At 41.9% G+C, this 22,489-nt stretch overlaps 1 protein-coding gene across 3 annotated transcripts in view; it reads left to right on the forward strand.

Moving 5' to 3' along the window:
• The window catches only part of nol6 (nucleolar protein 6 (RNA-associated)), a 154,479-nt gene that overhangs the window by 43,750 nt on the left and 88,240 nt on the right, over nucleotides 1-22,489 (forward strand). For all 3 annotated transcript variants that reach the window (XM_041188986.1, XM_041188995.1, XM_041188979.1), the window contains exons 7-9: nucleotides 4,355-4,518; nucleotides 5,159-5,279; nucleotides 7,899-7,957. In XM_041188986.1, coding sequence (XP_041044920.1) covers nucleotides 4,355-4,518; nucleotides 5,159-5,279; nucleotides 7,899-7,957 — 344 coding nt within the window. The remainder of the gene's footprint in view (nucleotides 1-4,354; nucleotides 4,519-5,158; nucleotides 5,280-7,898; nucleotides 7,958-22,489) is intronic.

The raw sequence follows: 22,489 nt of genomic DNA on the forward strand, positions 1-22,489 counted from the left end.
CAGCGCTTGACCCTTAGCCCTGGAGGCTATGGGAACACAAGTGAATATCTAAATACTTAACAGCACGGGGAAAATTGCAAATATAAATGTCAGTGGATTCTTAATGCTCTGGCCTCCTTTCCAAAAAGTGGCTCCATTGTGTTGATGGCAGCCTGCTTGGCAGCATTGGGAAGCCAATTAAGGTATTTGAGGTGATTAAGAGACATTTCCCAGAGGTAACTGGGTCCCCAAAGTATACATAACTCATCAGTTCACAGGAGACTAATGCGCTATGGGAGATACCAGAAGCTTCCGATTTTACTTTTCATATGGCATTTATTTGATGAAAATGGGAAGCAGGGGTGAAATATAGGCGAAGGCATGCCATTGCAGCAGTCTCTTATGAGGAGCATTGCCATGGAGAGTGCTCAGATGAAACTAAAAGCTTCCAGTGCCATCCTCCATCAGCAGCAAGGCCTGGACAACATTCAGGCGTGGGCTGATAAGCAAGTAACATTCAAGCCTCCCATGTGCCAGGCAATGGTAGCTCGTGCAACACAGAAACCAAACATCTCCCTCTGGCCAAAAACTGAAGTGAACTAGCCACATAAATACTGTGGCTACAGGAGCAGGTCAGATGCTGGGAATCCTGTGGTGAGTAACTCACCACCTGACTCCCCAAAGCCTGACCACCATCTACAAGGCGAAGTCAGGAATGTGATGGAATGTTCTCCAGTGGCTTTAATTCAGGAAGCTTGACACCATCCAGGACAAAGCATCTCACTTGATTGGCACCCCATCCACCACCTCCAACATCCATTCCCTCCACCACCGGCCCACTGTGGCAGCAGTGTGTATCATCTATAAGATGCACTGCAGCAACTGACCAAGGCTCCTTCGGCAACACCTTCCAAACCTGTGACCCCTATTAATTAGAATGATAAGGGCAGCAGATGCGTGGGAACATCACCACCTGGAAGTTCTCCAAGCCATACACCATCTTGACTTCGGACTATACCACCATTCCTTCACTGTCACTGGGTCAAAATTAGCCAGTTTCTGCTCTGATTGCTGACTGGCTAGGATGTGTACGCATACGTGTGGACATGTTGGGTGAAGACAGGATCAGGCTTGGCAGTGATGCCCACAAAGCTTAAAAAGTCTACTAATGTTTGCAGTTAAGGCTCAGAAGTGAAGACTGACCAGCAAGCCAAGATATATGAAAGGTGCCATGATCCCATAGAACTGACCACAATATGAGCTTTAGGAGAGGAGAAAAATTGCAGGGAGAGAAGTGTGAAAAAATGTTTGTTGAAGAACCGATTTAGTAAGTAAAGTTTTCAGCTGTTACTCAATGTTTTATATTTTTATCTTTATGACATATCAGTAAGACTGGAAAGAAATCAAAACTGTATACATCAAACTTCATTTATTTTTTGCTATTTTAATATCAGTAATCAGTAAGGGGCGCGCGAGGAGACCTGCGACTACATTGGAGCAAGGCAGAGACTGAGTGAGTCGTGAATTAGGTTCACATGAGAATTTGGTGCAGGGGGGAAAGAGGCGTAGTGTACATAGGAATTATTCTAAGTTAATTGAGTAATTAAATTAAAATAACTAAATAACATAAGTAATAATGGCAGGACAGGTATTATGTTACAGCTTTGGAATGTGGGAGCTTTTGGGTATCAAGGCGATTCCATGATAAACACGCCTCCAGAAATGTAAGCAGCTAGCGGAATTTGGCTCAGGATTATTGATCTGGAAGCCGAACTGCAGGCACTGCGCAACATAAGGGAAAGGGAGGAGTACCTGACACTTTGTTCCAGAAGACAGCCACGCCTCTTAGAAGAGGGTTATCTGTTTTGGTCAGCAGTGAGGGACAGGAGGATGTGACCGTGAGTGAGGCATAAAAAGGACCAAGCAGACAGTAGTGCAGGAGCCTCAGACATTGCATTTTGTGAAGAGGATATAAGGAGTTTGCAGACAGATATAGATAGGCTGAGTGAGTGGGCACAAATCTGGCAGATGGAGTATAATATCGGAAAATGTGAAGTTGTTCACTTTAACAGGAAAAATAAAAGAGTATTAAAATGAAGAAAGGCTGCAGAATTCTGAGGTGCAGAGGGATATAGGTGTTCTTGTGCATGAGTCATAAAAAAATTACTATGCAGGTTGAGCAAATAATTAAAAAGGCTAACGGAATGCTGTCCTTTATTACGAGAGGAATTGAGCATAAAAGTAAGGATGTTATGCTTCTGTTATGCAGGGTATTGGTGAAACCACATCTTGAATATTGTGTGCAGTTTTGTTCTCCTTATTTAAGGAAGGATGTAAATGCGTTGGAGACGGTTCAGAAGAGCTTTACTAGATTGATATCTGGAATGAGTGGGTTGCCTTATGAGGAAAGGTTAGACAGACTGGGCTTGTTTCCACTGTAGTTTAGAAGAGTGAGGGGTGACTTGGTTGAAGTATATAAGATCCTGAATGATATTGACAAGATGTCCACCTAAAAAGGATGTTTCCTTTTGTGGGTGAGCCCAGAACTAGGGGACACTATTTTAAAATTAGGGTTTGCCCTTTTAGGACAGAGATGAGAGATTTTTCTCTAAGTATTGTATAAGTTTGGAACACTGCCTCTGAAAGCGGTGGAGGTGGGGTCATTGAATATTTTTAAGGCAGAAGTAGATAGATTGTTGTTAGGCAATGAAATCAGAGGTTATCAGAGATATACGGGAATGTGGAATTAAAAACACAAACAGATCAGCTATGGTCTTATTGAGTGATGGAGCAGGCTCGAAGGGCTGAATGGCCTACTTCTGCACCTTTTTCATATGTTCGTATCTATGTTTGTAAAATGGACTTTTGCTGAATTAAAAGATGGCTGCTACAGGTCTCATGACTCACAGGACTCACCATGTGTCCTGGAAGCTTCCAACAGGAGTTACAAGAACAAAAGAGCTCCCCTCTCATCCTTGTGAAATCTCGCACCCTATTGTAAGGACATTATAATCACAAAACAAGGGGACTCGCAGAGATTAAAACTCATTTTTCCTGTAGAGGTGTTAACAGACCCAACTCACAGCTGGGACTGTCCAGGTCCATTTCAAAAGGGGAGCATTGAGGGGAAAATGGACGACATTTGCATCTTTATAAGCTTGCCCCTCTAGAGGAGTCATAGGGTCTGTCCAGATAATACCTCCCGGAAATAAGATCTTCAACATAGATGGTGACTCTTTCATGGGCTAAGGACTGGGACATTGTAAGCCATAACACAAAAGCCAGAGACCAAATAACATCCCTTTTGAAATTATTGTGGAGGAAGGAGGTCACATTTTGAGTGACCATTTTGAAACCTCTATACTTAGTTGAGAACTGAGAAACAAGGAGTCTGCTGATTACCAACAACCTGAGAAGAACAACAGCAGGGCTCCTGGCTGACCAAGCAGCTGGCCACCATCTCTCCATTCCTTGGAGCTTGTTTTATTTTAAAAGCATTCTTCGATTGCCTGCCAAGCAGTCCATTGTACAGAAACCTCATCTTGTTGCATCGTTATTTGCTTTAAAAGACTTTTGCACTGTTGCCACCAACCAGGGACCCCATCTGAACTGAACCCCACAAAGGAAACTCCCTCTGGACTTGTGATTTCCAGAGCCTAGAAAGTCAATGAACTAATATTAATTTCTGTGGTTCTTTTACTCTTGTTATCCGTAGTTGTGAAACTTCCCTTTCTCTATCGCCCCACCCCCCAACTTGATGCATATGTATGTATGAGGTTGTGAATATCCTCCTGGGTTTGAATGTGGAATAAAGTAACCTTCTGAGTTAATCTTAGAGAGAGTTTACTGTGAGTTACTTAAAAAAAAATGGACCACACAAAACTGAGGGTTGAAAACACTTCTACTTATGGACAGACAATGGGCTGATAAAGAAGTTCAGTTTGCCTCCCTCTCCTGTCTGTAACACGGCTTATATTTTAGTCCCTGTTCCCTCGTTTCTTTCTCTCCTGACAATGTCCATTCTGAAAGAAAGCAGAAGTACAGAATATTCTTATGTTACATTGTCAATAAGTGCCAAGAATTGATTCCACTGTTATTGCCTACTCCCTGGTACCCCTCTCGTGTGAGCTTGAGCAGCAAGTATGAGAAAATTATTTAGTAATGGCAGGTGTAGCAGCAGAGCCTGATTGTCAGGCGAGGAACACTCATTGGCACAGCAGTCACAGGATACCAGTCAGGACTGGAAACGCAGACTAATTTTCCACTTCTCTAGCCTGGATTATGTTTCAAGTTAGGCACTGTATTTACAAAATGAGCCAAAAAATGCACTTGCCTTTTGCGGATATAAGCTTATAGAGATTATTTACATTTTCAGAAAAGGACGAGCCTCCAACGCCTCACTATAATAACACCATACTAATTGATCTGGTGATGGAAAAACATCTTCATTTCCTCTTCAATGCTGCCACTGATTTCCCAGGAATGAAAGATGGAATTGGAATTCTTAAAGTGTGGCTCCACCAGAGGGAATTGAGCAGGGTATGATGCTGCACCTTGATCTTGCGTAAACTTTAGATGTTAAATTTTGACTGTCCATGGTGAATTTTAGTACTGTTAAAATAGGTTTGGAATTGTAATGTAAAGTATTGGTACTTGTAATTTATCATATGCCAGTGGAGAACTGATGGTTTAATAAAATCACAACTAAATTCTGAGATTTCAATATAACGTTGCTGCTAAATAGCAGCATTGATTTTAACCTTTCACAATGAAGGAACTTCCTTCGACAGCACCTTCTAAACCCACGACTATTACCACTTAAGGGCACAAGATGCATGAGAAGACCATCACTTATAAGTTCCCTTCCAAGTCTCACACCATCTTGGAGTTATATCCTCATTCCTTCACTGCCGTTGGGTCATACGTCATCCTGTAAAAGAATAAAAGACTGGGAAATATGCTGGTCAACTTGTGTTGCTTGTGTTTTATTAAGACTATTTTTAAAATTTGCAGTCTTTTGAGGAGTTCAGTTTTCTACCAAAGAGACTGAACCCCACTGAGCATTTTTTTCATCATCACTGGATGATAGCTCTGTATCCATTGAAATGCCTATTTAGAAAAAAAAATGCGTTTTAACAATTAGTTCAAAAGTGTAAAAGCAATTTTTCTGCCCCTTTAGGGTTATGGCTGTTTCAGTGGATTTCTTGCTTCAATGTTGGTGGCATATTTGCTTTCTAAGCGTAAACTGAACAAAATGATGAGTGGGTACCAGGTGCTGCGTAATGTCCTTCAGTTCTTGGGTAAGTGAAGCTTTAATTTCTCAGGTTAAGTTCCCACATTGCAAATATGACTAAAACTTCGACTTTGACCGGTACGCTCATTCCTAACATGTTCTGATCTCTCAGCGAGAATGATCTGAGCAGTTCTTTAGAACATATGAGTTAGGAGCAGGAGTAGGTCACTGGCCCCTTGAGTCTGCTCTGCCATTCAGTAAGATCATGGCTCGTCTGACTGTGGCCTCAACTCCACATTCTGCTTGTCCCTGATGTCCTTTGACTCACTTGTTAGCCAAGAAGCTAGCACCTTGGCTTTAACAATACTCCACCGCTCTTCAGAGAAGAGAGTTCCAAAACCTCATGACCTTCTGAGAGAAAAAAAATTCTTCTCATACCTTCTGAGAGAAAAAAATTCTTCTCATCTCTGTCTTAAATGGGAGACCCCTTATTTTTAAACTCTCTCCCCTATTCTGGTCTCTCCCACTAGGGGAAACATCCTCTCAGCATCCATCTTGTCAAATCCCCTCAGGATCTTATGTATTGTAACCAGGTCACCTCTGATTCTTGTAAACTCCAATGGATACAGGCCCAGCCTATCCAACATTTCCTCATAAAATAATCATCACCACCACCTCCCCCTCGCCACCATCACCATCACCATCCCAGGTATCAGTCAAATGAACCTTCCCTGAACTGCTTCTAATGCACTTATTTTTCAAATAAGGAGACCACAAATGTTTGCAATACTCCAGAAGTGCTCCCACCTAACACCCTGTATAACTGTAGGAAAACATCCCTACTTTTATATTCCATTCCCCTTGCAATAAACAGCAACATCCCATTTGCCTTCCTAATTACTTACTGTACCTCCATACTAACATTTTGTCATTCTTGTACCAGGACCATCTCCACCTGCCCTTGCGTTACACTGAAGTCAGTACATAACGCACTTGGACGCAAGCACAGGGTTTTACTGAGTTCAGGAAAACGGTAGATTGTTTTCTCTCATAGGGAAGTGCACAAAATTTCAGATAGGGTTTTCTGAAATGTAAAATCTGGAGTGAATTGCACGTCTAAAGGCCAGAAAAAAATTAGCTATTGTCAAGACAAACACAAGTACCTGGATCCAATGGAAAGAATTACTGTATTAAATCCAAAAGAAAAGTCAGTTAGTCGTGGCTAACAAAGGAAGTTAAGGATTGTATAAGGTTAAAAGAAAAGGCCTATGAAAATTGGTAAACCTGAGGATTTTAGAATACAGCAAAGGAGGACCAACCAACTAATAAACGGACAATAGAACTTGAATGTAAATTAGCAAAAAAAAACATAAAAACGGTCATTTGGTAGTACAGAACTTGAGTATTGCTGAAAAAAAAGTCGAAGCTTTTCGTCTTGCACTCATCAGGACACTTGCAAGAATACCAATAACAGGGCAAAACAATAGTTTATAATATTTGAGATGAGAGTGCTGATTGGTTGGCAAGTGGATCCTGGTAGAGGTGTTGCCATGGAGAATGTACTCATTGATGGTGACTGACAGTTAACTGCTGGCACCACCAGTGGGAACAGTTTCTCCCTATCTACTCTGTCCCGATCCCTCATGATTTTGTATATCTCTATCAAATCTCCTCTTAGCCTTCTTTCCTCTTAAGTAAAACAGTCCTAATTTCCCCAATCTGTCCATGTAACTGAAGTTCCTCATCCCTGGATCCATTCTCACGAATCTTTTCTGCACTCTCTCCAATGCCTTCATATGTTTTCTAAAGTGTAGTGCCCAGATCTGGATGTAATATACCAGTTGGGGCCAAACCAGTGTTTTTTTTACAAGTTTAATGTGCCTTCCTTGCTTTTATACTCTGCCCCTTAAATTAATATGGAACAAATCATAACTGTCTTCACTCTAATTCATTCTTTCCCACTGTGAAACTCCTCATTGCCTTGTTCAATTCTACTTCTTTTTCATAATTGGTGACATCTTGTTATGTACCTTAGTTAAAAAATAAATGCAGGAATGTTGCATAAATATGGAAAGCTTTTGTAAGGGAACCTCAAAAATCAGAATTTCTACCCATTGATTCTTGGTAGTCTAGAGAAGGCCCTCTTGGACCCCTCAAATGTTATGATATTGCCAAGCATGTAGATGAGGAAGAAGAGAGGCAAAAGGATAGATCCTTGCTGAGAGGGGTGGTGGCGGAGTGAGGTAGGCGTGGTGAAATAAAAACAGAAAATATTGGGAACACCGAACAGTTGAGGCCCTCCCACAGATGCTGCCTTACCTGCTGAGTATTTCCAGAATTTTCTGTTTTCATTTCAGCCTGCCACCTCTTCGCTCTTTCAGCTCTCCCTTGAAGAGTGACTATTTGGGTATGAAGTATTGGAGGGTTCATGATAGAAACTGTACTCTGGCATGGGTTAGCTTTTTGAGGAGAAGAGGGGAGAAAGTTGAAAAGCAAAATCTCTGCACAGACGATTATTTCGAAGAATATTCTGCCTCTCTGCAATCAGTGTCAGACTTTAGAGGGAATGGATTTCAGTTTTCCTGGTCAAACAAAAGTTGCAATTTCTGCCCCCACATAGTATGAAGATTATTATATGCAGTTTCATATGTGATTTTTAGTTTCTCTTACTTTTAATTCCGTTTAGCTGTAACGGATCTCACTCAAAATGGCATCAGTCTTTGCCAAGACACTGACGACTCGGTGGTAAGACGATCTCCATTCACTGTATCTTTACATTGTTTCTAAAATGGTAGATGTGCAATAATGAAACCAGTGCAAAATGCTCTGTGCAGCCTGATTAATCCTTTAAATTAGACAAGGGATCTTTAAAGCATTTGTCATTGTAGTTAAGCCACATTATTCAGTCTTTGTGCTTTGAGTCACAAAATTATGTGGCACTTGAGGCTTTGTTTCAACCTTGGGAACCTGATAACTTGTATGATGTGTAATGTAAATGGGTTCTGAAGGAAAGTCATATTCGACTCAAAAGTTAACTCTGTTTCTCCACAGATGTTGCCAGACCTACTGAGTATTCCCAACGCTTTGTTTTTATTTCATATTTCAGCTCCTGCAGCATTTTGCTTTTATTATTGTGCTATGTATAGTTTGCTTTGAATTGTGTGCCATGCCTATCCTGGCAATTTCTGCTGGTATTTTAAAAACAATTTCAACAACATTATGAGCAACTTGTCCACTGTGAATTGGCAGTGTCAAGTACAGCAGATGTTTCTATTTCTGTCAATAATGGTGTACAATCTACCTAGTAAGTCTTAAGATTTTTGGTGTAATGAGGCTTGGCTGATGATTGGCAAATACTCTTGAATGTTAAATTTTAAGCTAAAATATCCCTGAAAACTGAGCACGTTTGTGTAAGAGTAGCTGAGCTATGCAGGCTAGGAAGATTAAAAACAGAAAATGCTAGAAATTCTCAGCACTTGTGCAGCAAGAAACGGAGTTAATGTTTCAGGCAAATGATCTTCTGTCATAAGTGAAAGATCATCAACCTGCGTGTTAACTCTATTTCTCTCTCTGCAGATGCTGCCAGACCTGTTAAGTGTTCCCAGCCTTTTCTGTTTTTATTTCAGAAATCCAGCATCTGCAGTAATTTACTTTTGCATCAGGTTAGGAATATCCCAGATTTGGAACCCCTTCTGTGCTTGGCTTTAACGCCACGAGGTAAAATACTGGATCCCAGCTCATTCTTTTGCGGACCTCAAAACTGTGGGACTCTACCTCCTGAGTTCTCAAAGAAAAAACACTAACTTTTTTATGGTTCTCTCAAATAATTAAAGCATGCACTTCAAGCACTGCTGTTCTCCCAAACCCAATACAGACACGTAGAAAAGTTACAGTGCAGATAGAGGCTATTCAGCCCATCCGGTCTGCCCTGGCCAAAAAGGGAAAAAAGAAACTAGTTGCTTATTTTAATTCCGCTTTTCAGCACCTAGTCCGTAGCCTTGCAGGTTACAGTACTTCAGATGCAGATCCAGGTACCTTTTAAATGAGTTGAGCATTTCAGCCTCAACCACCAACTTAAGGCAGTGAATTCCAGACGCCCACCACCCTCTGGCTAAAAAGGTTTTTCCTCATGTCGTCTCTAATCCTTCTACCAATCACCTTAAACCTATGCTCCCTGGTAATTGACTTCTCAGGGGAAACTAACTTTTCCTGTCCACTCTATCTAGGCTCCTCATAATTTTGTACACCTCAAGTAGGCTACCCCTTAGCCTCCTCAGTTCTCAGCAACACAACCCTAGCCTATCCAATCTCTCCTCATAGCTGCAATTTTCAAACCCTGCCAACATTCTTGTAAATCTTCTCTGCACACACTTCAGAGCAATTATGTCCTTCCTGTAATGTGGTGACCAGAACTGTGCACAAAATTCCAGCCGTGGTCTAACCAGCATTTTATATATTTCCATCATTACATCCCTGCTTTTGCATTCAATTCCTCGCCCAATAAAGGAAAGCATTCCATATCCTTTCTTGACCACCTTGTCCACCTGTCCCTTCAAGGACATGTGGACATGCACTCCAAGGTGTCTCACTTCCTGAACCCCTCTCAATAACTTCCCATTTATTGAGTATTCCCTTACTTTGTTTATCCTCCCCAAATGTATTACCTCTCACTTTTCTGGATTGAATTCCATTTGCCACTTCTTCGCCCACTCAACCAAACCATTGATATCATTCTGAAGTCGACAGCTATCCTCTTCACTCAGTAACACGGCAAAGCTTTGTGACTCCTACAAATTTCCCAATCATGCCTCCCGCATTTAAGTCTAAATCACTAATATATACAATAAACAGCAAGGGCCCTTATACTGAGCCCTATGGAACACCACTGGAAACTGCTTTCCACTCGTGAAACATTATAAGAAAGCTGAATTTCTGTATCTTGATAACTATCTACTGAGGAGCTAGACTAACCTGAATTCCCTCCTTTTATTCCTTATGATAAAAACCAGTGGAGTTTTACCTCCCAACTTAGACCTAGGGATGAGCGACGGCTTAGACTTACTAACTCGAATATAAGTGTATTTGCTAACCCTTGATTAGGCTACCCTCAATCTACTGAGTAAGTGAATTCACTTTTGCAATAAAAACAGAAAACACAGGAAATATTTAGCAGATCAAGCAGCATCTGTGGAGAGAAAAACAGTTAACATTCTAGGTTGATGACTTTCATCAGGGCTGTGAGAAATGTATTAGGATTTGAGCAAGTGAAAGGGTGAAAAGGGACAAAAGGAAATTGTCAGGTGGTTTTGTTATATTTATATTGCACATGTGGTGCAACGACAGACTCCCAGGCACTTCACAAGAGCATTGTAAAACAAAGGATGACATCGAGCTAGATAAAGAGATAGTAGGTCAGATGATCAAATACTTCGTCAGGGAGGTAGGTTTTAAGGAGCATCTTAGAGGATGAAAATGAGGGAGAGAGGTATAGGGAGGGTGTTCCAGATTTTGAAGCCTATGCTACTTAAAGCATGGCCACCAATGGTGGAGATATTAAAATCCGGTCTGCTCAAGAGGCCAGAAGTAGAGGAGCACGATATCTCTGAATGCTGTGGGGCTTGAGGAGATTAGAGATCAGGAAAGGTGAGGCCATGGAGGGATTTGAAATTGAGGACAAGTACTTAAAAATAAAGACGTTGCTTGACCGGAAGCTGATGTTGGTCAGTGAGCATTGGGGTAATAGGGGAATGGCGCTTGCTGTGAGTCGAGACATGGGCAGCAGAGTTTTGAATTACCTCAAGTTTAAGGAGGGTAGAATATTTGGAGTCCATTCGGGTGTGCGTTGGAATAGTTGAGTCTGGAGGTAATTTAAGGAGTGGATAAGGGTTTCAACAACACAGCGACTGAGGCAGGAGCGAAGTCAGCGTGTCTCGCAGTGGAATAGAAAATCATAAATGGACAGTTGCTCAAGAAAGTTATTTAAAAACCAAGCAGCTAAAGGTTATGTCCCATCAAGGTTAATCACATCTTGGATAAGGGTTTATGTTAACATCAGAGGTTAGTTTGAATAATGGAAATTCCTTACAGCTAGCCAGTTATCACGTTATCTCCAGGGGCTAAAGAGCTCCTTCCAGAGTCACAGTATGGTTTTTGTCCATCGAGGGGCACCACAAATATGATCTTCACTGCACGGCAGATCCAAGAAAAGTGCAAGGAACAGCACTAACAGTATGTGGCCTTTTTCAACCCCATGAAAGCCTTTGATCCTGTCAGTCGTGAAGGCTTATGGAGTATCCACAAATTTGACTGCCCTTAGAGATTCGTTGCCATCCTCCACCTACTCCACGATGACATGCAAGCTGTGAACCTCAACACTGGAACCACCACAGACCTTTTCTCAGTGAAGATGGGGATCAGCATGCAATAGACAGAGCTAAGCTACCATTAAAGGGTAGACAGTACTAAGATAAAAAAGTCCATTCATTCTCTGTGACAGATAAACATTTATGTCCCATGCTGTAGTGCGAACACTGAAGGTAACCCTTGCCTTCAGGTATTCAAATCTGTCAGCCCCAATATCTATTGCACCAATTGCATGTTAATCAGGATAATTCTAAATGTTGCTATGAGGAAAAGTTAAATAGACTGGGCCTTTATTCTCTGGAGTTTAGATGAATGAGAGGTGATCTCATTAAAAGAATTAAAAAATTCGTACAGGGCTTGACAGGGTAGATGCAGGGGGCTTTTGAACCAGAGGCACAGTCTCAATAAGGGGCAGGCCATTTAGGACAGAGATGAGGAAAAATTTCTTCACTTAGAGGATGGTGAATCTTTGGAATTCTCTGCTCCAGAAGGCTGTGGAAATTCAGTTGTTGACTATGTTCAAAACTCTGATCGATAGATTTCTACATATTAAAAATATCAAGGGATACAGGGATAGTGCAGGTAAATGGTGTTGAAGTAGAAGATTAGCCATGATTTCATTGAATGGTGGAGCAGGCTCAAAGGGTTGAAGTGATCCCATAACCAATGGATCAGATCTAAACTCTACAGTTCTGCAACATTCAGTAACGAATGGTGATGGATAGTTAAATAAATAGCAGGCAGAGGAGGCTCCACAAATGTCCCCATCCTCAATGATGGAGCAGACCAGCACATCACTGCAAAAGACAAGGCTGAAGCATTTGCAACCATCTTCAGCCAGAAGTGTCAGGTGATTGAGCCATCTCTGCCTTCTCTTGAGATCCCTGGCATCGCAGATGCCGTTCTTTAGCCAATTGGATTCACTCCACATGATATCAAGAAATGGCTGAAGGAACTGGATGTAGCAAAGGCTTTGGGCCCTGACTACATTCTGGCAATAGAACTGAAGACTTGTGCTCCAGAACTTACTGTGCCCCTGGCCAAACTGTTCCAGCACAGCTACAATACTGGCATCTACCCGACTGTGTGAAAAAATGCTCAGGTATGTCCTGTACACAAGAAGCAGGACAAATCCAACCCAGCCAATTACCAACTCAACAGTCTGTTCTTGATCATCAGCAAAGTGATGGAAGGGGTCATCAGCAGTGCTATAGGACGTACATAGCAATTACCTGCCACTGACGCTCAATTGGGTTCAGCTAGGGCCTCTCTGCTCCTGACCTCGTTACAGCCTTAGTTCAAACATGGACAAAAGAACTAAACTCTAGAGGTGAGCTGACATTAAGGCTGCCTTTGACTGAATGTGACATCAAGGAGCCCTAGCAAAATTGGAGCCAATGGGAATGTGGGGAAAATTCTCTACTGGTTGGAGTCATACCTAGCACAAAGGAAGATGTCATGTTTGTTGGATGTCAATCACTTCAGCCCCAGGACATAACTGCAGGAGTTCCTCAGGATAGTATCCTCGGCCCAACCATCTTCAGCTGCTTCATCAATGACCTTCCCTTCATTATAAAGTCAGAATTGAGGATGTTCACAGATTATTGCACAATGGTCAGCACCAATCGTGACAACTCAGATATTGAATCAGTCTGCATCAGATGCAGCAAGACCTGGACAATATTTGGGTTTGGGCTGATAAATGGCAAGTAACATTTGCACTACACAAGTGCCAGGCAATGACCATCTCCAATAAGAGAGAATCTAATCATCTGCCCTTGACATTCAATGGCATTACGATTGTTAAATCCTCCAATATCAACATCCTGGGAGGTTACCATTGACTAGAAACTGAACTGGACCAACCATATAAATACTGTAGCTACAAAAGCAGGTCAGAGGCTAGCAATTCTGCAGCGTGTAACTCACTTCCATCTGTCCACCATCTACAAGGCACAAACCAAGAGTGTGATGGCATACTCTCCATTGCCTGGATGAGTGCAGCTCCAACAACACTCAAGAAGCTCGATACCATCCAGGGCAAAGCAGCCCGCTTGATTGGCACCCAATCTACCACCTTCAACATTCACTCTCTCCACCAGCAATGTACAGTGGCAGCAGTGTGCACCATCTACAAGATGCACTGCAGCAACTCCTCAAGGTGGTTTAGGCAGCACCTTCCAATCCTGCAACCTCCACCATCTCAAAGGACAAGGGCAGCAGATGCATGGGAACACCACTGCCTGCAAGTTCCCCTCCAAGCCACACACCATCCTGACTTGGAAATATATCGCTGTTCCCTCAATGTCTCTGGGTCAAAATCCTGGAACTCCCTCCCTCACAGCACTGTGGGTACACCTACACTACATCGACTGCAGCAGTTCAAGAAGGCAGGTCACCATCACCTTCTCGAGGGTGATTAGGGATGGCAATAAATGCTGGTCTAGTCAGCGATGCCCACATCCCAAATTTAAGAAAAAAGGCTGTGTCATTACACCAACTCTCTTCTCCATTTTCCTCACTTCAATACTGCACCTTAACCCCACCAAATTACCCATAGGCCTTGAGATAATCTACAGAGCAGATGGGGAACTGTTCAACCTGAGTCGCCTTTGATGCAAAACCAAAATCAATCCAACCTCAAGTCATAGAGCTTCAGTATGCAGGTGATGGCTGTGTGTGCGCTCACTCAGAGCCCCACGTCATTGTTGACTCCTCTTCGGAAGCATATGAGAAAATGGACCTTTCACAAAACATCTGGAAAACAAAGGTCCACTTCCCAACAGCTCCCACAGCAACACGCTGTCCTTGGTCGATTCAGCTCAACGATGAGATCCTGGAAAATGTGAATCAGTTTCCATATCTTGGGAGTGTCCTCTCAGTGAAGGCAGAGATAGACGGTGAAATTCATCATTGCCTCCAATGTGCCAGCTGAGACTTCAGCCGACTAAGGAAAGTGGTGTTTGAGAAAAGGATCTCAAACCATGACTTTAGTCTTGGGTTTACCAGGGAGCAGTGATCCTGCTCTCCAATATGCATCAGAAACTTGGGCAACCTACTGTAGGCACCTCAAAGCACTGGATAAGCACCATTAGTGCTGCTTTCAGAAGATCCTTCAAATTTGGTGGCAAGAAAGGCATTCCAACAGCAGGGTCCTCTCCTAAGCCAACATGCCCAGCAGTGAGGCATGAAGCACTCAAAGACTGCTCTACTGGGCAGGACTTCTCATTCATATGCTTGACACCAGATTCCCGAAGCAACTGCTGTACTTGGAACTTGGTTGCAGAAGGACAGTGGAAACACTTTATGGATGACCTCAAAGCATCTCTGAAGAGGTCAAATATCCCCGCTGACTACTGGGAGTCTCTGGCTTGTGACTGACCAAAATGGAGAAGGTTCATTCATGAAGGCACTGAACAAATCGAGAGACTTCATCGGAAATATGCAGAGTCAAAGTTGAGCTATTGGGGAGATTGCACAAACCTCCAAACAACTCTCCCTGTAAGATTTGGGAAATATATCACCATTTCTTCACTCTCGCTGGGTCAAAATCCTGGAACTCCTTTCCTAATAGCACTGGGGTGTACCTCCACCACATGGACTGCAGCAGTTCAAGAAGACAGCTCACCACCACCTTCTCGAGGGCAATAAATGCTGGCCCAGCCAGCAAAGCCCACATCCTGTGAATGAATAAAAAAAAAAAACAATCTGCCACATATGTAGCCGAGTCTGTAGATGACTTATCAGCCATCCCAGAACCCATCAAACCAGAGTGTAAGCAAGTCATCCAAGGGTCTGCCTAAGAAGAAGACACTGTTATGATCCACATAGAGACTGATAATTTTAAATAAGAGACTTGAATTCCCAGTGATCAACTTAAAGGAATTGCATAACAAGATTTCGCACTAAGACTTTTACTGTAACAAACAAACTGAAAGCAACAACGATTAGACATCATTTAGTAGGCAACTAATACTCTACAGGATATATAACCCTTAACTAATGTTTTAACACAACTGATGACCCTAAGCCGGAAATGTACTGTTCACACATTCCACAGGATTAGCCTTTATCGGAATCAGTATCCAGTCACTTCCAGCTTCCAATGTGTTCACTTCTTCCTGTTGTGTTGAGTCATAATGTCCCATGACCATCGAGTGTCCTTTCCCTCCAATCTCCTGAGAATTCCCGAACCGAATTTTAGCAGTAAGGCCTATTCTGCTGACAGGGTGAATCTTTCAGTGTCCTTAAGTTGTTGCGGGTTCCTTCTCTTCGACCAGTGAACAAGCTTTTCACAGCATTCCATCTGGTAGCTAACAGAGAAAACAGCTTTTTCCTTCTGCAGACTGCAGCAGCTACTATTGTCTCTGTTTCTCTCTGTTGCTGTTCAAAATCTCCAAGACAAAGTCTACAACAACAGGACCATTTTCTTTTGACTTTGTTTTCAGGTATTAAACCTGGCGAGTGCATTTCAATGACATCTGACCTGCCCCTCCGCCCCAACCCCCGGTCCCCATGGTAACCAAGCCATGGAGGCTTGTTGTCAGGCAGAGCTCATAGCAAGAGATTCATGTGATCTGCTAACTCTATTTTACTTTAAACTAGAGACAGTACAAAACATAATTCAAGGTTTTATGACATCATCTCCTGTCCCTTTGTAACTCTTTCGAGTACAAACACGTTTCCATCAGTTCCTATTCAGATGAAGTTACATTGTTTCATAGTTTGCCATTGTGAGATTTGAACTCTTGATCTTGGGGTTACAAGCCCAGTACCATAACCACTTGGCTATTTAGGCCAAGCCCTGTCCCTTTGTAACTCTTTTGAGTACAAACACGTTTCCATCTGTTTCAGATGAAGTTACATTGTTTCATAGTTTGCCATTGTGAGATTTGAACTCTTGATTTTGGGGTTACAAACCCAGTACCATAACCACTTGGCTATTTAGGCCAAGCCCTGTCCCTTTGTATTGTCAGACAGTAGACATCGTGCTAAACTAATTAACTAACAAGCTAGCAAGATGGCTATTATGTGTGTCTGGAAGTTTGATGAGAAGGAACGCCACCAATATAAATTCTGTGAATTATGTGGGAGGACTCACATTAAGGGGAAAACATAATAACAAATAATGGACCTTTTGGATTAAGCTGTTGGGGCAGTCAGAAGTCCAGCCTACAGAAACCAAGCCTGATCACCTCAGGTCAGTAGGAAACCTGGATGTAAGAGTTTATTGTGTAACTGTAATAATTACTTCGCTTTATGTCTGAGTAATAAACTTGCAATTGGACAATACACTCAAACTTGAGGAATCGTTTAACTAATCAAAGGAGAATTCCTTTCATTCAATGTCCCTTTAAATCATTACTAAGAAGAGGAGTACTACCCAAAGCAGTAACAAGAGTCAGAGGTTATAAATTGGTGAGATTACTTTGACAGTAATTGCTTAAATAACTGACAGATTAAAAGATTGGCTAATTCAAAGCTACCAAATATCTGAAGTATACACGTGTAATTAATAATGTTCAGAGCTTAAACAACATAATTCTAACAAGTGGTATAGCTGGGTTGATCTCCTTCCATCTCTGGCATTAGTTTCTGGAGTGTTGAGTCGATGAGCCCCTTCATGTTATTTGTTTCATTTGGATCTTTAGTTCCGACTGAATCCACCTTGTACAGGAGTGATGGGTTTCCCCTCAGCTATCTATCTCAGCCTACTTGCAATTAACTGGCACTCTTAGCTTTGCCTGTAAGTCTTGTGTAGCCACAATTTAGCTTCTAACCACTGATATTCTGCCCTTGAAGGTATCTTGGACTGGTGAGAATATCTCTCGTATCTTCCGAGTAGAAGAATAATAGAAGAAATGCATCTTTTTTTCAGAATTTTTTTTTGTTTTGCTCAAAAAGATACTTTATGAATAAAGTTGTGCACAAGCACGTTATATAACAGTTCATGTTTACATAGTGCAGTACAGTTCAAGTAATTTCTGTACAGTACATGACGCTCTGAGGTACTTCACCACACTTAGAATTACAGGTTATATTTGCAATACATTTATATTTTATGCTAAACTTTCTCTGGTGCATTCAGTTTGAGGGGCTTTGCAAGGTTTCTAGCCTCAGCGTTCAATGGTGGGAGGGCCTTAAACTGTAGCCTTTCCCCTTTGACCTTTGCGGCAATTGCCTCAAGTTTTAGTGTGTTCCTCAGCATGTAGCCCTGGACCTTGGAATGTGCCAGACTGCAACACTCATGTATCTATTTCTGATTAATGCAGTGACAAATAAAGACTGTGACTTCTTCCAAAGGCAGTGAGAAACTCTGCTTTTGTGTCAGAAGAGCTCATCCCTTTTTGTGTCGAGCATTGCAAACAAAAATCAGTTCTTGAAGCATGAATCTCCAGATGGTCAGCTCCACTTTTATAATCTCCCTCTTACCATCCAGCTACATTTTTAACCAAGGGACCCATACAAATATGAGTGGTGGTGTCCTGTTTATGACTCATTAAGTCCTTTTGCCCTGGGCTGATTCAGTGCTAATAAGTTAGCAACTTAATATCAACTAATCCATATTCACTTCCCACCACTGAGTTCAATATAGGATCATAAGTAAGGATAAAAACAGAAAATTTATGGTACTGAAGGAGGCCATTTGGTCCATTTTGTCTGTGCCAGCCAGAATAGTTATCCATCCTAATCCCACTTTCCAGCTCTTGGTCTGTAGCCCTGTAGGTTTTGCACCTCAATGTGCAGCCAAGTATTTTTTAAACATAGTGAGAGTTTCTGCATCTTCCATCGTTTTCAGGCAGTGAATTCTAGACCCCCCACTGCCTTCTGAATGAAATTTTAAAAACTCAACTCTTTCAATCCTTCTGCTAATTGCTTTAAATCTATGCCATTGGTTATTGAGCTCTCTTCTAATGGGCATAGATCCTTCTTATCCACTGTATCTAGGCCCTTCATAATTGTATATACCTCAATTAAATCTCCTCATCAGCCTCATCTGTTCCAAAGTAAACATCCACAGCTGATCAAATCTTTCTGCTTAGCTAAAACTCACCAGCCCTGGCAATATTCTTGTAAATTTCCTCCGTACCCTTTCTTGTGCAATCACACCCTTCCTATAATCTGACCAGAGTTGTACAGAGTACTTTAGCTAGTACTAGTGCTTTATACAATTCTAGCATAATCCCCTCTGCTCTTATACTCCATGCCTTGACTAATCACAGTACCTTTACAGTGCTTAAGGAGGCCATTCGGCCCATTGTGTCTGCTGGCTTTCGGAAAGAGCATTCCACCTGGTCCCACATCCTTGCCATATTCCTGCAACCTTGCACATTCTCGCTTTTCAGGTAGCAATCCAATTCCCTTTTGAATACCTCGATCGAACCTGCCTTACCACTCTTTCAGGTAGTTTGTTCCAGACTCCATCCACCCTCTGGATGAAAAAGTTTGTCTCGCATCACATTTACTATTCTTGCCAATTATTTTGAATCTGTGCCCTCTAGCTCTTGATGTTTCCCACTATTTACCCTGTTCATACCCCTCAGGATCTTGAATACCTCTATCAAGTCTCCTCTCAGCCGCCTTTTCTCAAAGGAAAAAATTCCCAACCTCCAATCTATCCTCATAGCTACAGTTCTTTATCGCTGGAATCATTCTTGTGAATCTCCTCTATACTCTCTCCAAAGCCTTTACATCCTTCTCAAGTATGGTGCCCAGAACTGGATGTAGTACTCCACATGAGGTTGAACTAGTTCCTCATACAAGTTCAACATGACCTCCTTACTCTTGTACTCAGTGCCCCTATTAATAAAGCCTAAGATACTATATGCTTTATTTACTGCTCTCTCAACATGCCCTGACATCTTCAATCACCTATGTACGTACACACTGAGGTCGCTCTGTTCCTGCACCTCCCTTAGAGACTCTCCTTTTATTTCATACCATCTCACCATGTTTTTTCTGCCAAAATGAATCACCTCACATTTCTCTGCACTGAACTTCATCTGCCACTTGTCTGCCCAATCCACCAACATTTCTATGTCCTTTTGAAGTTCAACACTATCCCCAGCACAGTTGACAACATTTCTAATCTTCGAATCATCTGCAAATGTTGAAATCATGCCCTGCATGCCATAGCCTAGTTCATTAATATATATCAGGAATAGCAAGGGTCCCCTGGGGAACTCCTCTACAAACCTTCCTCCAATCTGAAAAACAACCATTTATCACAGAAAATGCTGAAAAAACTCAGCAGGTCCGACAGCACCCGTGGAGAGAGAAAGAGAATTAACATCCTGAGCCCGCACAACTTTTCTTCAGAGTCATACTGACTTGAAACGCCAATTCCGCCTCTCCATCCACAGATGTTGGCAGACCCGCAGAGCTCTTCCAGCATTCTGTTTTTATTTCAGATTTCCAGCATCTGCAGTATTTTGATTTTAACCATTTATCACTACTCTCTGTTTCCTATCACTCTGCCAATTTCTTATCCAAGTGCCTGCTTTCCCTTTTATTCCATGACTTAGAATTTTGCTCACAAGTCTGTTGTGTGGCACTGTATCAAATGCCTTTAGAAAATCCATAAACACTACATCAGCGGCGTTTCCCTTACCAACCTTCTCTGTTACCTCCTCAAAAAACTCGAAGTTAGTTAAACACGATTTCCCCCTAATGAATCCATGCTGGCTTTCCTTAATTATCCTGTACTTGCCTAAGTGACTATTGATTTTTTTATCCTGTACTATAGTTTCCAGAAGTTTTCCTACCACTGAAGTCAAACTGACTGATCTGTAGTTGCCGGCTTTTTCCTTGCACCCCTTTTAGAACAAGGGTGTAACATTTGCAATTCTCCAGTCCTCTGGCACCTCCCCTGTGTCTAAGGAAGGCAGAGGAGAATATTCCAAATGCCTCCTTAACCACCTTATAAGCCGCTCCTGCTATTTTCAAGGATCTCTGGATTTCTCTACAATTCTGAGTGTCCCACCATTTATTGTGTATTTCCTTGCCTTGTTTGTCCTCCTGCTTCTCTGGATTGAACTCCATTTGCCTCTTTTCTGCCCACCTGACCACTCCATTAATACCTCCCTGCATTCTACAGCTATCCTCCTCACGACCAACCATGTGGACAATTTTTGCATCCTCTGCAAACTTCTTAATCATGCCCTCTACATTTAAGTCTTAACTCATTGCTATGCTCCATGTAAAGCAAGAGTGCCAGGACCAACATACCCTCTAATGTTTTTTGGAGGTTGGTGGGAAATTTAAGCATGCAGCCCTTTTTCAACTTTTTTATGCAACCACGCTCGCATGATAACTTAAAGGGGCTGACTTGTGCATGGCCTGTGTGGGATCTTTTGGGTTGTTGCATTGCCTTATGGCTGTGCAGCTTAGAGGAAACATTGCCCTGCAAAACCCCTTCTTAAACAGTCCTCCAGTCACAAAAACACTCGTTAACCATTACCCTTTGTTTTCTGCCACTCAGTCAATTTTGGATCCTACTCGCCACTTGCTTTTTGGATTCCAGGGAATCTTACTTTTTCAACCAGTCTGCTCTGTGGGACCTTATCAAAAGACTGCATCAAATGTGCTACCCTCCTCGATGCTCCTTGTCACCGCCTCAAAAAAATTCAGTCAAGCCAGTGAGCTTGTTCCACCATTCGATTAGATCATGTTTGATCTCTACCTCAACTCAATTTACCTGTTGTTGTTCCACATCCCTTCGTACCCTCACCTGAGAAAAAGCTATGGATTTAAGTCATCAAAATTTTAATTCATCCAGCAACCACATCCTTTTGGGGAATTAGATACCGATTTCCACTCACCCACTCCTTTGTAGAAAAAGTGCTTTGTGATTTCACTTCTAAATGGTCTAGCTGTCATTTAAAGAATATGCCCTTATGTTTGAGATTTTCCCATTAGAGGGAGTAGCTTTTCTGTATCTAACATATTGAATTTGTTCATTTTTAAAATGCTTTGATAAGATCTAAACTCAAGGGACTACAATCCAAGTTTATGTAACCTGTGCTCATAATTTAACGTTTGGAGCCCCAATTTCATTTCTGGTAAATCTGTATTCTACCCAATCCAAGGCCAGTATGTTCTTCCTGAGGTTTGGTGCCAAAACTGAATGTACTACTGCTATTGTGGTCTGACTAAAGCTCTGTACAACTGAAGCATAACTTCATCACTCTTTAATTTTAGATCCTTGAGATAAATGACACTGGCCTCTTTGTACTTGTGCATCATCTTTGTGACCTATACACTTGGCTGCCCAACCCCTTTGATCCTCTGCAGCTTCTAGTGTCTCACTATTAAAAATAAATTTCAGTAGAGAGTATTTGCTTTTGTGAGGCATTCAACAGCTCAGTCACTCTATTCAATGACAAAGACCTTCACTGAGGACACTCAACCTGTGTTTCCTTTGCGAAAATCAAATGGAATCTTTACAGGGGCAGTTTTTACTGAGAGAATTACAGCACAAACAGGCCACTCACCCCAACTGGCCTACGTTGGTGTTTATGCTCTGTACGAACCTCCTCCCACCCTATTTCATCTAAGGCTGTCACATGACTTTCTATTCTTCCTATTTTTGCCCTTATCTAGCTTCCTCTTAAATGATTGTATCCAATTTGCCACAAACATTCAGTGTGTCATTGAGTATCACATTCTAACTACTTTCTGGGTAAAGAACCTTCTCCTAAATTCTTTATTGATTTATTGGTCATTGTCTTGTATTTAAGACCTCTAATTTTGGCCTCCCCCCAACAAGTGGAAACCTCCTCTTGACATCCACCCTATAAATCCCTTTCATAACCTTGAAGACTGCTATTGGGTCATCTCTCAGCCTTCTCTTGTTGAGAATAAAGAGTCCCAGCTTGTTTAGTCTTTCCTGATGGACTTGATAAGTTAGAACCT

This window comes from Carcharodon carcharias, chromosome 1 (genome assembly GCF_017639515.1).
Source record: "Carcharodon carcharias isolate sCarCar2 chromosome 1, sCarCar2.pri, whole genome shotgun sequence".
In the NCBI taxonomy this organism is placed as follows: Eukaryota; Metazoa; Chordata; class Chondrichthyes; order Lamniformes; family Lamnidae; genus Carcharodon; species Carcharodon carcharias.